We start from the raw sequence: 23,477 nt of genomic DNA, 5'->3' as shown, positions 1-23,477 counted from the left end.
CGGGGAGCATTTCATTTCGTCCCGTGCATTTAAAAAATAATAATAATAACAACAATGAATAATTTCTAAGTCGTTGTTAGCCGTTTGTGAAGTTTTGTGCTCGTGCGTAACGTTCGCTCGCATCCTGTGCATCTCCTGGGGGCTAAGCCCCCCCTGTCCTTAAAAGCTAGTGACGCCCCTGACGCTTACATAGGTCTGCTGATAATGTTCCCCTTTAAAAAGAATAAGAGACTTATTATACTCTAAAAATGTTGGTCTTACTTAAAAATGCACGCATCTAGTTGAATTCAGTGTTAAAAAATATTATATGGCTCTCACGGAAATACATTTTAAAATATTTGGCTTTCATGGCTCTCTCAGCCAAAAAGGTTCCCGACCTCTGGTCTATCAGTATGGTAAATGACAGTGATTAACTGTGATTGGCGTTGTCGGGCGCATGCGCAGACGCCGACATGCTGCCCAGATGGGCACATTTCTCTCTCCGCGGCGCACCAGCCGGCGCAGTGGGCGATAAAAGGGCAGACATGCGAGAAGGGAGCGCACCTCTCCTGCTGAGGAGCGCTCGGCGCAGGGTGGGCGGAGCCGCCGCGACACCTGCGTGTTCCTCACCCACGCTCAGCTTCCCTCGTCGGCCGCAGACGCAACCCTCCGCCTCGCGCCCGTGCGTAAAAGTCTGACGAGTCTGAATTCCCCCGATGGGTTGAGTGCGCGCTCCGAACAGCTCCGAGAGCCGAATGGTTCGCCTCCAAACTTGTCGGCATGATCGACTCCAACGTCAGCCTGAGCTGCGCACACTGTCCCGAGGGAGGAGCCGCCTCCACGGCCAAGTATGAGGAGGTGTCCGGCTCCCTGCCGCCGCCGTCCCTCAGCCCCACCGGGCACCTGGTGGTGGCCGTGTGCCTGGGCTTCATCGGCACCCTGGGGTTCCTCTGCAACTTTGTGGTGCTGGCCATGTTCCTCCGGTACCGGGCTCTACGCACGCCCATGAACCTCCTCCTGGTGAGCATCTCGGCCAGCGACCTGCTGGTGTGCGTGCTGGGAACACCCTTCAGCTTCGCGGCCAGCATCCAGGGACGCTGGCTGATCGGGCGGGCAGGCTGCGTCTGGTACGGCTTCGTTAACGCCTGTTTGGGTGAGTCCTGATCACTTTTATCACCCTTTTTCAAAACATGCATGCATGAAATAATAACCACGTTACTATATGCCGGCAGGTGCAAGTCTTTTCCATGCACCTCATCCAAATGTTGTCTAGCTGCTTTTCCCTAAATCACGGGTGTCCAAAGTGCGGCCCGGGGGCCATTTGTGGGTTGGTTTTGATGGCCAGCAATGTTGAGTTGAGTTGAGTGTGTGTTTATTTCGAAACATGCATGCATACAACATGATACATATCACGATTTCCAGTTTCTCTATTCCAGTGTTTCTCAACCACTGTGCCGCGGCACACTCGTGCAGTGGTTCTCAACCTTTTTTCAGTACCCCCTGTGAACATTTTTTTAATTCAAGTACCCCCTAATCAGAGAAAAGCATTTTTGGTTGAAAAAAAGAGATAAAGAAGTAAAATACAGCACTATGTCATCAGTTTCTGATTTATTAAATTGTATAACAGTGCAAAATATTGCTCATTTGTAGTGGTCTTTCTTGAACTATTTGGAAAAAAAGAGAACTAAAAACTTGTTGAAAAATAAACAAGTGATTCAATTATAAATAAAGATTTCTACACATAGAAGTAATCATCAACTTAAAGTGCCCTCTTTGGGGATTGTAATAGAGATCCATCTGGATTTATGAACTTAATTCTAAACATTTCTTCACAAAAAAGAAATATTTAACATCAATATTTATGGAACATGTCCACAAAAAAAATCTAGCTGTCAACACTGAATATTGCATTGTTGCATTTCTTTTCACAGTTCTTTTTGACAGACATTTTAGTGAGAAACCTGAGCTTGTGCTTCACTGAGTTTATGAACTTACATTCATATTTTGTTTAAGTATTATTCAATAAATATATTTATAAAGGATTTTTGAATTGTTGCTATTTTTAGAAGATTTAAAAAAAATCTCACGTACGCGTACCCAGGGGTACGCGTACCCCTATTTGAGAACCACTGCACTAGTGTATCATGACATAATGTTTGGTGTGCCGTGGGACTAGTATTGTATAACAATAACAATTATTTGGTACCTATATTAAAATTATTTCGATACTTTTCGGTACTTTTCTAAATAAAGGGGACCACAAAAAATTGCATTATTGGCTTTATTTGACCAAAAAGCTTAGGGTACATTAACATGTTTCTTATTGCAGTTAAGTCCTTAAATAAAATAGTGAACATACTAGACAACTTGTCTTTTAGTAGTAAGTAAACAAACACAGGCTCCTAATTAGTCTGCTGACTGATTAGGTAACATATTGTGTCATTTATCATTCTATTATTTTGTCAACATTATTAAGGACCAGTGGTAGAAAATGTATTATTAATCTACTTGTTCATTTACTGTTACTTTCTATTTTAACATGTTCTATCTACACTTCTGTTAAAATGTAATAGTCACTTATTCTTCTGTTGTCTGATACTTTACATTAGTTTTGGATGATACCACAAATTTTGGTATCAATCCGATACCAAGTCGTTACAGGATCATACATTGGTCATATTCAAAGTCCTCATGTGTCCAGGGACATATTTCCTGAGTTTATAAACATGATATACATTTTTAAAAAACGAAAGAAGATGTTGTGATGCCAAAAAATATCAACATAATCATAGTAGTATCGACTAGATACGTGCCTGTACTTGATATCATTACAGTGGATGTTAGGTGTAAATCCACCCATGGCGTTTGTTTACATTTTGACGCCGGTGAGCTACGGTGTGTAGTGAAGCATGTTTAGCTATTCCTCGTCCTGCAGGGATGATACTTGTAAGAAACGTACTTAATTTTTTGCCATGGAAGCGAGGATTAGTGATTTAGAAGTCGCTAAACCACTGCCGACGGCGGATGGACATTAGCCGCTATAGCTAGCTAGCCATGTCTTAAAGCATCTCTTCCTGAGGGCGTTTTAGTGTTCTAACTTCATTAGTTTTTAAGCCAAAATGCGTCCGTTCTCCCTTTTCTGTCTACACACTGTGTCTGCTTGTAAGTAATCTGTGATTGTGTGCCGCCGAACATGCTTGTCTGCTCGTAAACCAGCAATGACATGACGTGACTTCGACGCGGGGATGGGGGGGATCGGGACCGGTACGTTACAGAGACGGTATAGTACCGAAAATGATTCATTAGTATCGCGGTACTATACTAATACCGGTATACCGTACAACCCTACGTGGGACATTATGTAATTTCACCTAATTGGGTTAAAACTATTTTATGCAAACCAGTAATTATAACCCGCAAATAATGTGCCGTTGTTGAGTGTCTGTACTGTTAAGCGCTCGGCATATCAGCAGGTAGCTAATTGCTTTGTCGATGTCAGGAACACGGTTTGTCGCAATCACATTATGCGGGAGGCAGGGTGCAGGTAAAAAGGTATCTAATGCTTTAACCAAAAATAAACAAAAGGCGAGTGCCGCTAAAAAAAGACATTGAAGCTTAAGGATGGCTATGCAAAACGAAACTAAAACTGAACTGGCTGCAAAGTAAACAAAACCAAATGCTGGACGACAGCAAAGACTTACAGCGTGTGGAGCAGACGGCGTCCACAAAGTACATCCGTACATGACAATCAACACCCAAAATAGGAGCGCAAGACAAGAACTAAAACACTACACACGGCAAAACACCAAAAAACTCAAAATAAGTCACGGTGTGACGGTACACCTACTTTGAGACAAGAGCTATAGTGATGCATGGGTTGGTGATGGTTTGAATTCATATCCAACAATTGCGAAAACAACTTTTTATTGTCAATATCGGCTGCTGAGTTTCATTTTTTATGTTTTTCTGCTCTTTAATGTGTGCCTCGGGATTTTTCAATGAAAAAAAATGTGCCCTGGCTCAGAAAAGGTTGAAAAACACTGAAATAGTCAACATGTTCGAAAAGGAGTAGGAAGAAGCAGCGCTTATTTAATCCTATCCCTTTTCCTTTACATAGCAGTTGCTAAAACTTTTCTTCACTTCCTGTTCTCAATTTATTCACAATATACTCCATAACTAACAACATTAAAAATAATAAATAATCAGTGAAGTAAGTTATATTTCATATAAATAAGATTATCTAGAAATGTTGTCGGAAAAAACACACGTAAGAATTGATATAAATTTGGGGGATCTTTTGATATATTTAAAAAAAAAATGCTAAAAACAGACATCATATACCAAAACTTAGTGCCAGCTTTGTTATGAGAGACAAATTGTATTATTATTAGTTATTATCTGTCACTGAATGTATTAACTCGTGCTCACGTCATCATCTTTATTACTCTTTACTCTATTCACCGCTACACTATCATTTTAAGAGCTTTGCACATATTTGTTATTTAAGTGCTTGTTTATATTTATAGTTAATCGTTATTATTTATTGTTTTCCTTGAACTAAGAGAGCGCAGTCGAAATCCTTGTTTGCTAAACATATTTGGCCAATAAAGCTGATTCTGATTAGTATCAAAATTTAATTTTTTTTTCATTACATTACATCATTTTGTTAATTTTTCTTTACATTTTTACTGTTGGTTTTTTCCAACAATATGTCGTGGGCCAACAAAACCCAAGCACCTGGACACCCCTGAAATAACTACAAATTGTACACTTTGTCACCTATAACACAAAGCTGACACTAAGGTTTGTCTTTAAACTTATTTAATGTCAGTTTTCAGCATTTTTAAAAAAATAAAAAAATATATAAATGGGCCCCGTATCCTATGACTTTTGGTAATGTGGCCCTTGTTGGAAAAATGTTTGGACACCCCTGTCTGAAATGAAAAAGCAGCCGCCCTTATTATTGATGGGTCTTGGGTCACTTGAAATGAAAACAGACCGAAGGCACCGACCGTGTTAAAATGACAGCAAAAAGCATGCAGCATTTATGTAAGAGAAAATGCATTGGAACTGGGTGTGTGTGTGTGTGTGTGTGTGTGTGTGTGTGTGTGTGTGTGTGTGTGTGTGTGTGTGTGTGTGTGTGTGTGTGTGTGTGTGTGTGTGTGTGTGTGCGTGTGTGGTGAAATCAAACGTGGTACATTTTGCAAAATATAAACATAAACTACGTTTTCACATCTAGAGATAGAATTTTGGTTCTGAATATTTAAATCATAAGTCAAAAAAAGCTCCTTCAAAGTGTATTTTATAAGCTTTTGGTGAATTTGTCAGAATATGAAAATAGCGTACCTTTTCTATGCAACAGACCTAATTTTTTGCACAGAATATTTGAGGTAAGCCACGTACAAAGTCAAAAAAGCTCTTTCAAAGTATATTCTATAATATTTTTGTGCAATCTAAACTGGTTAATATAATAGTATATAAATAATAACCTGCATATTCAAACCACAAGACAGAATTTTGGTCCGGAATGATTGAGTTAAGCCACAAAATAAGTAAAAATAAAAGTCCTTTCAAAGGATATTTTAAAGTATTTTTATGAAATCCAAGCTGGTAAACATAATACAATATAAAAAATAACCTTCGTATTCAATCCAAGAGACCAAATTTTGATTCTGATTCTTTGAGGTAAACCATGAAATATGTCAAAAAAGCCCTTTCAAAGTATTTTTTTTTTTTGAAAATTTTTTGTGAAATCTAAACTGGTAAATATAGTTTAAAAATAACCTGCGTACTCAACCCAATAGACTAAAGTATTGGAGTTAAGCCATGTAATATGTCACAAAAACTCTTTCAATGTATATTTTATAAGCTTTTTGGGAACGCTAGATTTTGCAGAATATGAAAATAACCTGCGTGTTTCAACCAAGACACAGAACGGAATATTTGAGTTGGCCCACATAATAAGTCAAAAAAGGTTTCCTTAAACGTATATTTAAAATAACTTTTGGTGTAATCTGAGTTGATAAATTTGGCCCTGTGTATTTAAAGGAAGAGATACAATTTTGATTTGGTATATTTCAGTTAAACCACAAAATAAGTCACAAAAGCTCTTTGAAAGTACATTTTGGTAGCTTTTGGTGAAATCTCAGGTGGTACTCTAAATCATCAATCAACCAATTAAAGTTTACTTATATAGCCCTTCATCACAAATGTCTCAAAAGGCTGCACAATGTAGCGGAATATAAAAAAACTTGCATATTCAACCCAAGAGACTGAATTTTTGCTCAAAATACATGCCACATATTATAAGTATATTTTAGAAGATTTTGGTGAAATCTAAGTGAGTACATTTTGCAGATTATCAAAATAACTACGTTTTCAAGCCAAAAGATAGAATTTTGGTCCGGAATATTTGACTGTCACAAAAGCTTTTTCAAAGTATATTTTTGAAGCTGGGCTTCACGGTGGCAGAGGGGTTAGTGCATCTGCCTCACAATACGAAGGTCCTGAGTAGTCTTGGGTTCAATCCCGGGCTCGGGATCTTTCTGTGTGGAGTTTGCATGTCCTCCCCGTGACTGCGTGGGTTCCCTCCGGGTACTCCGGCTTCCTCCCACTTCCAAAGACATGCACCTGGGGATAAGTTGATTGGCAACACTAAATTGGCCCTAGTGTGTGGATGTGAGTGTGAATGTTGTCTGTCTATCTGTGTTGGCCCTGCGATGAGGTGGCGACTTGTCCAGGGTGTACACTGCCTTCCGCCCGATTGTAGCTGAGATAGGCTCCAGCGCCCCCTGCGACCCCAAAGGGAATAAGCGGTAGAAAATGGATGGATGGATGGATTTTTGAAGCTTTTGGTGAAATCTAAGCCAGTACTGTATATAAAACAGAGGTTAAAAATAACCTGTGAAATCAACCCAAGAGATGGCATTTTGGTTCTGAATATTTCAGATTAAGCCATGTAATTGGTCAAAAAGCTCATTAAAAGTATATTTTAGAAGCATTTTGTGAAATGTACAATGGTAAAACTAGCGCAATATATAAATAATGTATATATTTAACTAAGCAGATGGCATTTTGGTTTGGAATATTTGTTTACGTCAAGTAATATGTTACCAAAGCTGTCCAATTAAGTTGTTGCTTTATGTTCTGAACTGTGCATCTCATATGTGGTTGCAAACTTTGACTATTTTGAGTTGATAATATATGATAAAAGTGGTTAATTGTGGCACGTTTATTGGACTTGTTAACCCTTTGGAAGCTCTTATAAGCCATTTTGGCCAACAACATGGGAGTGGAGTATAAATAATCAGCGTGCACACCCAATGTAAGGCGCTAATGGATCGGCGCAAAGTGTTAGAGTGACGATGATGATGATGATGATGATGAGTGCAATCCCCGCTGTGCTGTCGTCCATCTGCAGGCTGCTTGAAGCTGATAATGGTCTAAAAGGTTGTAACCCGCCATCATTTTACTCCGCTTCATAAACCTTAAGCCTCTCCTGCGCCCTGTTCCACGACGCCCCCGCTCCCTCACCGGAATGGATTACGTCAAATTCTTGCTGCCGATTCTTGACCTTTATGTGACATCTGATTTGACAAGTTTTTGATGCCAAACTGCAGAAAATAATCCCTAACAGGTTCAAATACATCAACCAACAAGCACACAAGAGGCTCATCAACCACCCACATTTCAATTGTTTACCCTTTGTAAATGACTTGACTAAAATAGAAGAAATTGAGTGTTTATTGGAGGTAATTTAGAGGTTGACTGAAGTAAACACACTGCAGTACTGCTTGTAGTAAAACTAGTATTGGAAGGTTTGGATGCAAGTCGATATAATCTGATACTTGTTTTTTCATGCTGATATTGGACCGATATGTGATATTATTATCCAGTCAGGACACCCAAAGTGAGCTTAAAAGGTCAGTATGAATATGAATTATATTTGTAAAGCCAACCTTTGGCGGGCCAAATCAAGCGACTCAACAAGCCAAATTTGGTCCCCGCGCCCCACACTGTATATGGAATGTACAAATGTTAAAAAATATATATTTCAAGTTTTCAGGTGTATACCAAAGCAACAGGTGGCGCTATAACTCATAAGATTATTTTAGCTAATGAGATATATGCTGATGATTATCACGCACAAATGATTGTTGACCAATCAAAAACAACATAAATATTTGCAGTATAAAACATCGAATGGGTGTTAAAGAGGTCATTTTACAGTCAAGCTCTGGAGATTAATAAAATACAAATAAGTGAGTCAGAGCTTTTTTTCCTGTCACTCCCACAAGTTTTAAAAGTCATTTAAATGAATGTGTTTTGTATTTTATTTTTCTTGATTCTGTCTTAAAACATTTTTTTTTTCCCAAAAAGAGTTCTTGAAGGGGCGAGGGGTGTCTTTTAGTCAAGATCAGTATATAGTTACAAAATATATATAATTATAAAAAATATATTTAGTAATATTTTACAAATATATTTAGGAATTTAATGTAAGCAAATATCAAGGAAACACTCCAAAAGAAAACAAATTCTCCATGATAATATCCATCCATCCATTTTCTACCGCTTATTCCCTTTGGGGTCGCGGGGGGCGCTGGAGCCTATCTCAGCTACAATCGGGCGGAAGGCGGGGTACACCCTGGACAAGTCGCCACCTCATCGCAGGGCCAACACAGATAGACAGACAACATTCACACTCACATCCACACACTAGGGCCAATTTAGTGTTGCCAATCAACTTATCCCCAGGTGCATGTCTTTGGAGGTGGGAGGAAGCCGGAGTACCCGGAGGGAACCCACGCAGTCACGGGGAGGACATGCAAACTCCACACAGAAAGATCCCCAGCCCGGGATTGAACCCAAGACTACTCAGGACCTTCGTATTGTGAGGCAGATGCACTAACCCCTCTGCCACCGTGAAGCCCTTCCATGATAATATACATTACGAAATAGTTTATATTATAGATAGGAATGGGAATTGATCATATTTTTCCGGTTCCGATTCTACTTTCGATTCTGCTTAACGATTATTTTTTTTTTGTCGGTTCTCTTATTGTTTATTTGTAAAAAGGAGAACACAAAAGGTGGGTTAGCATCAACTTTGTTTAGGGTAGAGGTGGCGTGACTTTATAAAGCCAACATTGAGGTTTTAAGAGGCACAAAGCGTAGGAAAAAAAACACTTTTTTGAAAATAAATATAAGAAATAAATATTCCTCTGTAGAATTTAACCGGATAAAAAATATGTGAAAATTACACAGGAATGCAAGATTTAGTAACATTTTCGAATATTTTAAGAATCTCCCGAGAAAATACTTTATATAGGTGAAACTGAAACAAATGCAATATTGTGCAAAAGTTTGTGTAGATTTACAAGCTGAAAGTAATATATGGCAAGGGCTCTTAACATGCAACTCGACATATTTCAAGGTTACTTTTGATATAATGTTGATGATTATGGCATACAATGTATGGAAACCTCAGATTGAAAATCTCAGAATATTTAATTTGAAAACTGTAAACCAGGGGTCACCAACCTTTTTGAAACCAAGAGCTACTTCTTGGGTACTGATTAATGCGAAGTGCTACCAGTTTCCATCCATCCATTTTCTACCGCTTATTCCCTTTGGGGTCGCGGGGGGCGCTGGAGCCTATCTCAACTACAATCGGGCGGAAGGCGGTGTACACCCTGGACAAGTCGCCACCTCATCGCAGAGGCTACCAGTTTGATACACACTTAAATAAATTGCCAGAAATAGCCAATTTGCTCAATTTACCTTTAACTCTATGTTATTATTGATAATTAATGATAATTATCTTTGTGGAAACACTGATCATCTTAATGATTTCTCACAATAAATATATATAGAAACAGATAAATATCAATATGCAACACTTTATTTTTATGTTTTCTCTAAGTGCACATTTTTCAAATTGAACATTTTCAAATGATCACTTCTAAGACAGTCTTGTGAAATCACAATATCCCATTTTAACTAGCTAGCCACTAACATGTTTTAACAAATCATGAATTACTTTGCACCATGTTTGTACAAATAATAACTCATGTAAAATACAAAAGTCAACTCTCAAATTTTTAAATAAATCATGTCACACTTTGAACTGGAGACCAAATCTGTTATCTGTTTCTTTGTCAGTTAGTGAAGACCAAGTCTTTAAAATATTTTCTTGAATTTTCTATTTGAGTTTTGTCTCTCTTAGAATTAAAAATGTCGAGCAAAGCGAGACCAGCTTGCTAGTAAATAAATAACATTTAAAAAATAGAGGCAGCTCACTGGTAAGTGCTGCTATTTGAGCTATTTTTAGAACAGGCTACCTGGTGCCCGCGGGCACCGCGTTGGTGACCCCTGCTGTAAACCATGATCATCAAAATTATAAGAAATAATATCTCACTTTGCATGCAATGACTTTATATCACATAAAAGTTTTACATTTGAAGTTACTGCTGACATGAATGGACATTTGCATTTTCTGAGTTTCAACTGTATATAGTGCCTGCCTGGCTCTAAAAATGAGTGAAAACAGATCCATTTTTCCCACATGAATGCACATTCCATCACTGTAAGAAATCAATTTCCTCCAACTAAGCAACATTTTTGGGTCATTCCTGGACAAGGGGGTCCAGGGTTTACATTGACCGCTGCATCGTGACATGATTAAATTGACAGCTGCATCCCAAGACAACAACAGCAGAGTAAACACACCATTCAGTTTGTCATTGGAGACAGTAATGGCTACACAAGTATACCGTACATTATGTAAACAGGCATTTTTCCCACCTCACTGTGTCGACCTTTCTCGCTCACAGACCGCTCAGATTTATCAGGACACCTGTGACGGCTGGTTACACCAGGCCGTGCCCTTTTGTTGGTGTTCTCCTGTGTTTTGTGTTGGTTCATGTCCTGTGCTTTTCTTTTGGTGGCACTTCCTGTTGTAATGTTTTTTTTTTTTTCGTGACCGCTTCACACATCTTGCCCAGAGCATTTCCCCTCACCTATTTTCCGTTTGCAATCAGTTCTATTTAAGTTGAGTGTGAGCCGCCATTCTTTGTTGGGACTTTGTTTGGAATGGATATTGATCATTTGAACGCCCTTTCCTCCTGCCGTGAGTTTTGCTGTATTCCAGCATTCTGTTTTGTTGTTTTGCACCTGTCAGTTTTAGTTTCGTTTTTTTGCATATGCTTCGGTGCCTTCCCTTTTCCTTTGTTTGTTTTGAGCTATATTAAATACTTTTACCTGCACATTGCCTCCTCGATCTTCTGCATCTTGGGAACACGCCACTAATCGCCGTCATGCGACCCGAGTGTAACAACACCGTCTCGTTTTGCTTGAAAATGGCGTTTTTCAGTTTTCCCGCCTGATCTCTTCATTTGTAGTATATGACATATCATAGGTCGTCTTACAGTCAAGGTCTGGAGATAAACACTAACAAGCAGGTGGCGCCCAGGCACTTCTGAGTTACAGCTTTTTTTCCTGTCACTAACACACACACGAGGGTCACTCGTTATTAAAATGCTTTTTTTTTTTTTTTACTTCATGTAGTCTTAAAAAAATATTTTGTCAAAAAAAAGTCTTGAAAAGGAGGGGTTGTCTTTTCGTCAAGGTCTGTATATACTGTAGAAATATATTATTTTTTTAAATGTTTATTTATTCAATATAAGCAAATAACAAGCAAACACTCCAAAAGAAAACAAATTCTCTATAATACGAAATAGTTTACAGCTTTTTTAATTATTATAAATGTAAGAAAATCCCCAAAATATTCATAAAATATCTATTTTAATTTGAAATATAATTTTTTTTTCAAATACACATTCATTTATGATAAGATTTTTTTTATTATTATAATAAACCATACCTATTTAACTAGATTTTTCAAGCACACATTTATATTAGGGCTGTCAAACGATCACAATATTCAATCGCAATAATTGCATATTGTTCATAGTTAACTCGTAAGTAATCACGATTAATCACAACTAGAAAAATATGTTTTTGTCTTTAATAAGTGTACCATAAAAAATATGATATAGTATTTTATACTATTATTACATGTTACAGTTTATTTCGAATATGCATACAATGCAATTACAATGTAATGTATCACATATTTCCAATTGTTTGATTACAGCACGTCTAAAAAGGAGTTGGAAGAAGCAGAGTTTATTTAACTCTACCCCTATCCATATCATAGCAGTTGTATCCCATTTCTTTGTTTTCTGTTTGTAACAGAAAAGTGAATAAAAAAATACATACATATACCATATGTAAGCAAACCAATATGAAATACATTTTAGACATGTAAATATGTACACAATGATTTAAATTCTCATAAATAAATGGTTAAGTAATTTATTGTTCACCGACGGGATGAATGAGATTATCTCTTCTTTTTTTAAAAAAGGTTCAAGATGTTTATCATAATTCTTCTTCTTTGTACTTTGTGAACACTTGTAGCTTGAACAGTTTCTTAAGCCGTATCATATTAGTGCTTTTGTTTGATTTCTTTGTCAAATCCATTCCATAATTTAATTCCACATACTGATATGCTAAAGGTCTTAAGTGTTGTGCGTGCATGAAAATGTTTTAAAGTAGATTTTCCTCTAAGGTTATAGTCCTCCTCTTTTGTGGAGAAGAATTGTTGTACATTCTTGGGTAGCATGTTCATACTTGCCAACCCTCCCGGATTTTCCGGGAGATTCCCGAAATTCAGCGCCTCTCCCGAAAACCTCCCGGGACAAATTTTCTCCCGAAAATCTCCCGAAATTCAGGCGGAGCTGGAAGCCACGCCCCCTCCAGCTCCATGCGGACCTGAGTGACGTGTCGACAGCCTGTATTCACGTCCGCTTTCCCACAATATAAACAGCATGCCTGCCCAAACACATTATAACTGTAGAATGATCGAGGGCGAGTTCTTGGTTTCTTATGTGGGTTTATTGTTAGGCAGTTTCATTAACGTCCTCCCAGCGCGGTAACAACACACAACAACAGCAGTCATGTTTTATTCTACCGTAAAGCAGTTCGTGTGCCGTAAACAGCAATGTTGTTGTAATATATTGAGTTGGAGGCAATAACCAGGCGAGGTGATGAAGTACGTCTCTTTACTGTAGACTTCAGAACAGACTCAACGCACTTGACGTCAGGTGCGCAACACCACGTAAATCGTTGGCCAACCAAAAAGTAACCCCACGGGGGCGTGGTTGGGGGCGTGGTTAAGAGGGGAGGAGTATATTTACAGCTAGAATTCACCAAGTCAAGTATTTCATATATATATATATATATATATATATATATATATATATATATATATATATATATATATATATATGTATATATATATATATATATATAGGCATCACGGTGGCAGAGGGGTTAGTGCATCTGCCTCACAATACGAAGGTCCTGAGTAGTCATGGGTTCAATCCCGGGCTCGGGATCTTTCTGTGTGGAGTTTGCATGTTCTCCCCGTGACTGCGTAGGTTCCCTCCGGGTACTCCGGCTTCTTCCCACTTCCAAAGATATGCACCTGGGGATAAGTTGATTGGCAACACTAAATTGGCCCTAGTGTGTGGATGTGAGTGTGAATGTTGTCTGTCTATCTGTGTTGGCCATGCGATGAGGTGGCGACTTGTCCAGGGTGTACCCCGCCTTCCGCCCGATTGTAGCTGAGATAGGCTCCAGCGCCCCCCGCGACCCCAAAGGGAATAAGCGGTAGAAAATGGATGGATGTATATATATATATGTATATGTGTATATATATATGTATATATATATATATATGTATATGTATGTATGTATATATATATATATATATATATATATATATATATATATATATATGTATGTGTGGGGAAAAAAATCACAAGACTATTTCATCTCTACAGGCCTGTTTCATGAGGGGGGGTACCCTCAATCATCAGGAGATTTTAATGGGAGCATTCGCATACCATGGTTTATATAGGGCACAGAGTGGGTGGGTACAGGCTGGCGTAGGGGCGTGGTGATTGGCTCATGTGTTACCTAGGAGGTGTTTCCGTCTATGGCGGCATGCTGTTACAATTTCGCTGCGCTTGTTGAGGGATGACAGGTCTGGACGGTAAATAATAAACAGTTTCTCTTTCAAGCATAGGTTGCATCTTTTATTACCACTATTGTAAGGTGTGCTGGATGCAAGAATTTGCCATGTTATTGAATATTCAACATTATTGTCTTTGAGGTCCCAAATGTGTTTGCTGAGTTCTGTGGTATTTCGCAGGTTTTTGTTCCTGAAAGAAGCCTTGTGATTGTTCCATCTGGTTTTGAATTCTCCCTCGGTTAATCCTACATATGTGTCGGATGTGTTAATGTCCTTGCGTATTACCTTAGATTGGTAGACAACTGATGTTTGTAAGCACCCCCCGTTGAGAGGGCAATCAGGTTTCTTTCGACAGTTACAGCCTTTGTTGGTTTTGGAGTCGCTCTGTCTGGGGGCTGACGGCTCATTTGCAATTGTTTTGTTGTGGTTTGAGATGATTTGTCGTATATTGTTCATGCAGCTGTAGCTCAATTTAATGTTGTTCTTGTTGAATACTTTTCTTAGGGTGTTGTCTTTGGGAAAGTGTTTGTCAATCAGATTGAGGAATTTGTGTCCAATGTTAGTTGAGACGTTTTTGCTGTATGGGGGGTTGTACCAGATGATGTCGTTTCGTTTTCTGTTCTTTTTTGGCTGGTTTCCTGGCGTGGGTTCATAGGTGAGGGTGAAATTGTATCCGCTTTCATCAAGGGCTTTTTGGTACGGGGGGGTTGCTTGGTCAAATTCAGCTTTGCTAGATGACAGCATCGATAGCCTTTTATTGATTCCGGTAGGTATTCTTTTCGTGGTGGTGGGTGGGTGGTTGCTGTCATGGTGCACGTATTGGAGTGTTGTGTTGGGTTTCGTGAATGGTTGGTAGCTGTTATTTCTCAGGTTGAAAGTGACGTCAAGGAAGTTGACGGTTTGTTTGTTGGCTTCAATCGTGATCCGTAGGCCGTTCTCTTTGAAAATTTGGCATATGCGCTTCTTGGTATTCTCGCTGCTCCTTGGCGAGGCGCGACACACTGCCAGTCCGTCATCACGGTAAATACCAAGGTTCAGATTGAGGCTAGCGAGCTGGGAGAGGAGGAAACTCCCAACGAGTTCACACGTTTCTGCTCCGTCAAAACTTCCCATAGTGACGTCAAATGTTGCATTGTTCTTTTTTTGCCATGGTGTACTGTTGTGGATGAGAATGGAGTTTTTTGCGTGGATGATGATGTTTCTTTCGTTGCCTGTGATTGAGTCGTAGTCTGAGGCGAAGTCTAGTGCTTGAGTCAGTAGGTCTTGCGTGATGGAAGGGTAAAATTCCTCGATATCAAAGGAGATAAAGTTGTGCTGTTGTATATATATATATATATATATATATTATAGCAGTTGTGCACTGCACTCTCTAAAAGCAGTAGATGTTATTGTCACATATGCATGTACAGTAGATGGCAGTATTGTCCTGTTTAAGAGTGTCACAACATTGCTGTTTACGGCAGACGAACTGCTTTACGGTAGACGAAAACGTGACTGCTGTTGTTGTGTGTTGTTACCGCACTGGGAGGACGTTAATGAAACTGCCTAACAATAAACCCACATAAGAAACCAAGAACTCGCCCTCAAACATTCTACAGTTATAACGTGATTGGGCAGGTACGCTGTTTATATTGTGGGAAAGCAGACGTGAGAACAGGCTGGCCGCTGTCGACACGTCACTCAGGTCCGCATGGAGCTGGAGGGGGCGTGGCCTCCAGCTCCGCCTGAATTTCGGGAGATTTTCGGGAGAAAATTTGTCCCGGGAGGTTTTCGGGAGAGGCGCTGAATTTCGGGAGTGTCCCGGAAAATCCGGGAGGGTTGGCAAGTATGTCTATATCCAACATTTTGTATTGTTCTAATTGGTCTTTTTTGTAACACCGTTACAATTGTAGTTGTTTCCCCATATTTCTACACAATAACTCAGATATGGTTACACTAGTGAGCAGTAGGAGTGGACAATGTGTTTGCCTTGTACAAATGTTTAATTCTGTTTTTTAAACAGCTCAACACAAAATGTACTTCTATGTATCAAAAAGAGACAACATGTGCAAGGTGTAAGAACAATAAATCTTAATATTGGCAACACTAAATTGGCCCTAGTGTGTGAATATGAGTGTGAATGTTGTCTGTCTATCTGTGTTGGCCCTGCGATGAGGTGGCGACTTGTCCAGGGTGTACCCCGCCTTCCGCCCGAATGCAGCTGAGTTAGGCTCCAGCAGCCCCCGCGACCCCAAAAGGGACAAGCGGTAAAAAATGGATGGATGGAACTTATAAAAAAGCTCAAGAACTGTTCTTATTCAAAGGTTAGGCAAACATTTGTTCTGACTTACTAAAACTGCAAAATAAAATCAAGATCAACAACCTGCGATAAACGGTGCATAGATTGTCCCAATTAGTTGTGTTTCTTTGCACTGTGGCATTTTCTCAGAAAGACAAGGGTGCTCACATTTTCTTCGGCACCACATGTCCAGACAGGGAAAAATGACCTTTCGCATGGCACTGATGTGGCAGGTGTTGCCAATACTTTTGTGCAACTCACGCCATCTCACTGCGTGCCCCTTCATGTTCAGACCACCTCTGCTGGGAACAATCTTCGAAGCCAGTAGTGGGCTCTGTCCCATTACGCCTGAAACATGAGAACTGATTTTTTTTGTTGAAGGCTCAGACTTGGCTGGCTGTTCAGGCTGTCATTCCCTTCCTCTCCATAAGCAAGGCAGTATTAAAGGGGAACATTATCACAATTTCAGAATGGTTAAAACCATTAAAAATCAGTTCCCAGTGGCTTATTATATTTTTCGAAGTTTTTTTCAAAATTTTACCCATCACGCAATATCCCTAAAAAAAGCTTCAAAGTGCCGGATTTTAACCATCGTTATAAACACCCGTCCATTTTCCTGTGACGTCACATAGTGAAGCCAACACAAACAAACATGGCGGAAAGAACAGCAAGCTATAGCGACATTAGCTCGGATTCAGACTCGGATTTCAGCGGCTTAAGCTATTCAACAGATTACGAATGTATTGAAACGGATGGTTGTAGTGTGGAGGCAGGTAGCGAAAACGAAATTGAAGAAGAAACTGAAGCTATTGAGACATATCGGTTTGAACCATATGCAAGCGAAACCGACGAAAACGACACGACAGCCAGCGACACGGGAGAAAGCGAGGACAAATTTGGCGATTGCCTTCCAACCAACGATTGGTATGTGTTTGTTTGGCATTAAAGGAAACTAACAACTATGAACTAGGTTTACAGCATGTGAAATACATTTGGCAACAACATGCACTTTGAGAGTGCAGACAGCCCAATTTTCATCAATTAATATATTCTGTAGACATACCCTCATCCGCGCTCTTTTCCTGAAAGCTGATCTGTCCAGTTTTGGAGTTGATGTCAGCAGGCCAGGGAAGCTAGGGTCGATAGCTCGCTCGTCTGCGGGAACAAACTGCCGCCATTGCTTGCCGTGCTACCGAGGTTCTTTGTCCCTGAATTGCTCACACACTCCGGCAGATTCAATGGGGGTCTGGCGGCAGATTTCTTTGACTTTATCGTTGGAAATGCATCTGCTTTGAGTGTCGCAGGATATCCACACATTCTTGCCATCTCTGTCGTAGCATAGCTTTCGTCGGTAAAGTGTGCGGAACAAACGTCCAATTTCTTGCCACTTTCGCATCTTTGAGCCACTGGTGCAACTTGAATCCGTCCCTGTTCGTGTTGTTACACCCTCCGACAACACACCGACGAGGCATGATGTCTCCAAGGTACGGAAAACAGTCGAAAAAACGGAAAACAACAGAGCTGATTTGACTCGGTGTTTGAGAAAATGGCGGATTGCTTCCCGATGTGACGTCACGTCATCGCTCCGAGAGCGAATATTAGAAAGGCGTTTAATTCGCCAAAATTCACCCATTTAGAGTTCGGAAATCGGTTAAAAAAAAAAAAAGGTCTTTTTAGCTCGGTTGGTTGAGCAGCCATGCCAGCAACTTGAGGGTTGCAGGTTCGATCCCCGCTTCTGCCATCCTAGTCACTGCTGTTGTGTCCTTGGGCAAGACACTTTACCCACCTGCTCCCAGTGCCACCCACACTGGTTAAATGTAACTTGGATATTGGGTTTCACTATGTAAAGCGCTTTGAGTCACTAGAGAAAAGCGCTATATAAATATAATTCACTTCACTTTCTGCAACATCAAGGTATATATTGACGCTTACATAGGTCTGGTGATAATGTTCCCCTTTAAACGTCACACTTCAACCTTTTATTAGGAAAGCTTTTTTTGGACACTGAATTTATCTCACTGATTTTTTTGCATCAAATTATGCTGGCAATTTCATTGATTAAAATGTGTGTGTTTAAAAATTAAGTTTTAAAATTCAGTGTCAAAATATTGTGACTGCAAACTTGACACCTCATTGGCTGGATCGATGGCTTCAGTCTGAATTTGTGTCTTTATTATGAAAGCTTTTTTTGGACACTGAATTTACAGATTTTTTTGTGTTAGAATTTTGTGGATTGTATTAAGTTTACATTAAATGATGCTGGCAATTTCATTGAATAAAACAATTGTGTGCAAAATGGGTGTGTTTAAAAAATCAGTGTGTTTAAAAAATCAGTTTGTTATAATTCAGTGTTTAAAAATTCAGTGTAAAAAAATAACAATGTAAAAAAGGCAGTGTTTTAAAATTCCGTGTAAAAAAGTCAGTGTATAGAAATTCAGTGCAAAATATGAAGTGCAGAAAAATTCAATGTAAAAAAAAAAATCAGTGTATAAAAATTTAGTGTAAAATACCAAGTGCAGAAAAATTGAGTGCAAAAAAATTGAGTGTAAAAAAAAATTCAGTGTATAAATAATAATTGTAAAAACATTCAGTGCAGAAATATTTGAACTCAAGAGCCACTTTCAGTAAATTAAGACTGAAGCGATCCAGAACCAGCCTAAAAGGTGTCAAGTTTGCAAACTTCTTGAGTTTTAAAGAACATTTTAAAGTATTTCTGCACTAAATTATAAACACTGAATTTACGTAACTGATTTTTTTGTGTTTAAATTTTGTGGACCGTATTAATTTTACATTAAATGATGCTGGCAATTTCATTGAATAAAAAACATTGTGGGCAAAATGGGTGTGTTAAAAAAAAAAAATGTTTGCTATAATTTAGTGTTTAAAAATTCAGTGTGTAAAAAAATAACAGTGTAAAAAAAGGCAGTGTTTTAAAATTCTGTGTAAAAAAAGTCAGTGTATAGAAATTGAGTGTAAAACATGAAGTGCAGAAAAATGTTGTGAAGAAGAATTCAATGTAAAACAAATCAGTTTATAAAAATTGAGTGTAAAATACCAAGTACAGAAAAATTGAGTGCAAAAAAATTGAGTGTAAAAAAAAATTCAGTGTATAAATATTAATTGTAAAAACATTCAGTGCAGAAATATTTGAACTCAAGAGCCACTTTCAGTAAATTAAGACTGAAGCGATCCAGAACCAGCCTAAAAGGTGTCTAGTTTGCAAACTTATTGAGTTTTAAAGAACATTTTTAAGTATTTCTGCACTGAATTATAAACACTGAGTTTACGTAACTGATTTTTTTGTGTTTAAATTTTGTGGACGTATTCATTTTACAATAAACGATGCTGGCAATTTCATTGAATAAAAAAACATGTGGGCAAAATGGGTGTGTTTAAAAAAAATCAGTTTGTTATAATTCAGTGTTTAAAAATTCAGTGTGTCAAAAGAAAAATCAGTGTTTAAAATTTTAGTGTGTAAAAAAAATCAGTGTTAAAAAAAGGCAGTGTTTTAAAATTCAGTATAAAAAAGTCAGTGTATAGAAATTCAATGTAAAAATCAGTGTATAACAATTCAGTGTAAAATACCAAGTGCAGAAAAATTGAGTGCAGAAAAATTGAGTGTAAAAAAAAATCAGTGTATAAATATTAATTGTAAAAACATTCAGTGCAGAAATATTTGAACTCAAGAGCCACTTTCATTAATTAAGACTGAAGCGATCCAGAACCAGCCTAAAAGGTGTCAAGTTTGTAAACTTCTTGAGTTTTAAAGCAAAGTATTTCTGCACTGATTTATTAACACTGTATTTTGACAAACTTAATTTTTAAATATACACATTTTGCTCACACATTTTTATTCAGTGAAATGTTCAGCATATTTTGAAAAAAATCTGTTTTTTCCAAATTAATACGCAAACATTTCAGCTACATAAATTCAGTGTAAAAAAAAAAAAAGAAGACACACATTTACCTCCATTATTAGAAGCTTGTTATATCTATTCTCATAAAAGTGAGTAAATTAACTCAAAGTCTCAGACACTCTCTCTCTCGCTCACACACACCCACGCACAAACTTTAAGGACAAACCTGCTCTAAATGACAATCAAAAATGAGCTGCAGTGCTCCCAACACTGTCTCCAGCTTCTTTAGTTTCTCTAGCTCAGCTGCAGTGTTCTTGGTGATGCTGAGCCAGGATGTCGTGATTCCTCTGAACACTCTTGATCATCTTCAGGGTGATGTTCCATCCCATTGGCATGTCCTGCGTGAGAGACTTTCTTGTGCAGGCGATGTTCAATTTGCTTTCAGCTGCCTTTGGTGGGCTATGCGTGAAATGGCCAACGACTTTTATGCCATTAGCCAGTGTGCTGTGAAACGGGCTGCTTTGTAGTGAAACTACGACGGCTCGATGGAGGCTACGTGCGAGGCTAAGGGTGCCTCTACACTGAGGACCCTTCTACACTAAGGGTAAATCCCACCTAACCTTATCCTTGTCCACACACACACAACGGTCGTTTAAGACCCCCTAATCCCCCTCCGTCCGCCGGCACAACGCGATCTAACACGCATGCGCAGAAAATGCGCACGTCATAGTCACCTCCAGTGTTGCTTTGTGTGCAAGTTCTTAAAATTAACTTATCTGAACAATATCCAGTGTTGTGGTATTTCAATGAACTGGAATCCAGTGTGCTGTGGGGCTCTATTGTAGTGAATCACATCTGAGCCATCATAAATTAATCAAATCTTTAATGGACACGTGAAAGTAAACAATGTGATAAAGAAAATTTTACATCAATCAGTCTAGGGATCTAGATATCTGGTCAGGACACTCCTCACTCTTTTGTCTTCACCTTCATTGTCCATTCGTTTTTGGTGACTTTATATACTCTGGACCTAGACGTTGAGTCTGCGGCATACATGGCGGACAATGACTGATACAGTCTGCTTTGCCAGTACAAAAGCATTCGCTGTTTTCCGTAGTCTTCCCTTGACGGTCAGGTAATACAAAGCACACGCTACCTTTTTAATCACATCCACGGGAGCTCGCATTCTTTTTGTCTCTCCTTCGACAAATGGACAAAGTTTTTCGGTAAATAGAAGCACAGGTGACCTGGACATTGGAAAGTTCTCTTGCCGTCTGAGATGTGTTGTATCTGAAATAGCTGCAATCGCTTTCTCTTAAAGGGGAACATTATCACCAGACCTATGTAAGGGTCAATATATACCTTGATGTTGCAGAAAAAAGACCATACATTTTTTTAACCAATTTCCGAACTCTAAATGGGTGAATTTTGGCGAATTAAACGCCTTTCTATTATTCGCTCTTGGAGCGATGACGTCACAACGTGACGTCACATCGGGAAGCAATTCGCCATTTTCTCAAACACCGAGTCAAATCAGCTCTGTTATTTTCCGTTTTTTCGACTGTTTTCCGTACCTTGGAGACATCATGCCTCGTCGGTGTGTTGTCGCAGGGTGCAACAACACGAACAGGGACGGATTCAAGTTGCACCAGTGGCCCAAAGATGCGAAAGTGGCAAGAAATTGGACGGAATTTGTTCAAAATACGAGGGTGTGGGGAAAGCCGACGAAATGGTCAGTCGTTTGTTCCGCACACTTTACAGACGAAAGCTATGCTACGACAGAGATGGCAAGAATGTGTGGATATCCTGCGACACTTAAAGCAGATGCATTTCCAACGATAAAGTCAAAGAAATCTGGCGCCAGACCCCCATTGAATCTGCCGGAGTGTGTGAGCTATTCAGGGACAACGGACCTCGGTAGAACGGCAAGCAATGGCGGCAGTTTGTTCCCGCAGACGAGCGAGCTAAACCCCCTGGATGTCTTGGCTCACACCGCTTCAACCGTCCCTTATGCCACCGAAGATGATCAAGAGAAGAATATCGACCCTAGCTTTCCTGGCCTGCTGACATCAACTCCAAAACTGGACAGATCAGCTTTCAGGAAAAGAGAGCGGATGAGGGTATGTCTACAGAATATTTTAATTGAAGAAAACTTTATTCATTACTCGCGGTTTTACGTAAATTATTATACATAAACTGTGTTTACCAATAACTTAGCTTAAAAACATTTATTTTTTTCAATCAAAAACAGCACATTTAAAATGCTGAAATCGTGGAAAAATATATGTTCTTAGCGCGCCTGAAATGGGCTGTCTGCACTCTCAAAGTGCATGTTGTTGCCAAATGTATTTCATATGCTGTAAACCTAGTTCATAGTTGTTAGTTTCCTTTAATGCCAAACAAACACATACCAATCGTTGGTTAGAAGGCGATCGCCGAATTCGTCCTCGCTTTCTCCCGTGTCGCTGGCTGTCGTGTCGTTTTCGTCGGTTTCGCTTGCATACGGTTCAAACCGATATGGCTCAATAGCTTCAGTTTCTTCTTCAATTTCGTTTTCGCTACCTGCCTCCACACGACAACCATCCGTTTCAATACATGCGTAATCTGTTGAATCGCTTAAGCTGCTGAAATCCGAGTCTGAATCCGAGCTAATGTCGCTATAAACTTGCTGTTCTATCCGCCATGTTTGTTTGTATCGGCATCACTATGTGACGTCACAGGAAAATGGACGGGTGTATATAACGATGGTTAAAATCCGGCACTTTGAAGCTTTTTTTAGGGATATTGCGTGATGGGTAAAATTTTGAAAAAAACTTCGAAAAATAAAATAAGCCACTGGGAACTGATTTTTAATGGTTTTAACCCTTCTGAAATTGTGATAATGTTCCCCTTTAAGATATTCATGTATGATTTCTACAAGCGCCTGTACATGTAGAAGTAGGAGAAACACGGGCATGTCTGGATGATTCACCGCCATCTTTCTAGTGGTTACCTCCGAGTGGAAACCGGCTGTTATGAAACGTTATGACGTTACTTCCTCTCCAGACTCCGTTTATAAACGATCAATGAGTCCTTACCGAGCAAAGAGCCGGAGACTCAAGAAATAGACGCCGCACTTACCCGTGTTAAGAAATATCCAAGGACGGGAACCTTAAACGATGGGTTAGTGTGGCTGACACGGGGTTAAGACTAAATAGTTATTCGTTTAAGGTGTTATCCAGCTTAACATAGACAGGGCCTAAGGCATACGTTCAAACGCCAGATG

At 39.2% G+C, this 23,477-nt stretch overlaps 1 protein-coding gene across 1 annotated transcript in view; it reads left to right on the top strand.

Moving 5' to 3' along the window:
- Positions 1 to 444: 444 nt before the first annotated feature.
- The window catches only part of tmtopsb (teleost multiple tissue opsin b), a 63,527-nt gene continuing 40,494 nt past the window's right edge, over positions 445 to 23,477 (top strand). Inside the window, exon 1 of the mRNA XM_061965138.1 lies at positions 445 to 1,132. Within this exon, the coding sequence (XP_061821122.1) occupies positions 760 to 1,132 (373 nt within the window). The 5' untranslated portion in view covers positions 445 to 759. The remainder of the gene's footprint in view (positions 1,133 to 23,477) is intronic.

Source organism: Nerophis lumbriciformis, linkage group LG07 (assembly GCF_033978685.3).
Source record: "Nerophis lumbriciformis linkage group LG07, RoL_Nlum_v2.1, whole genome shotgun sequence".
NCBI classification, from domain to species: domain Eukaryota; kingdom Metazoa; phylum Chordata; class Actinopteri; order Syngnathiformes; family Syngnathidae; genus Nerophis; species Nerophis lumbriciformis.
This window is presented reverse-complemented; position numbering and strand designations above follow the sequence as displayed.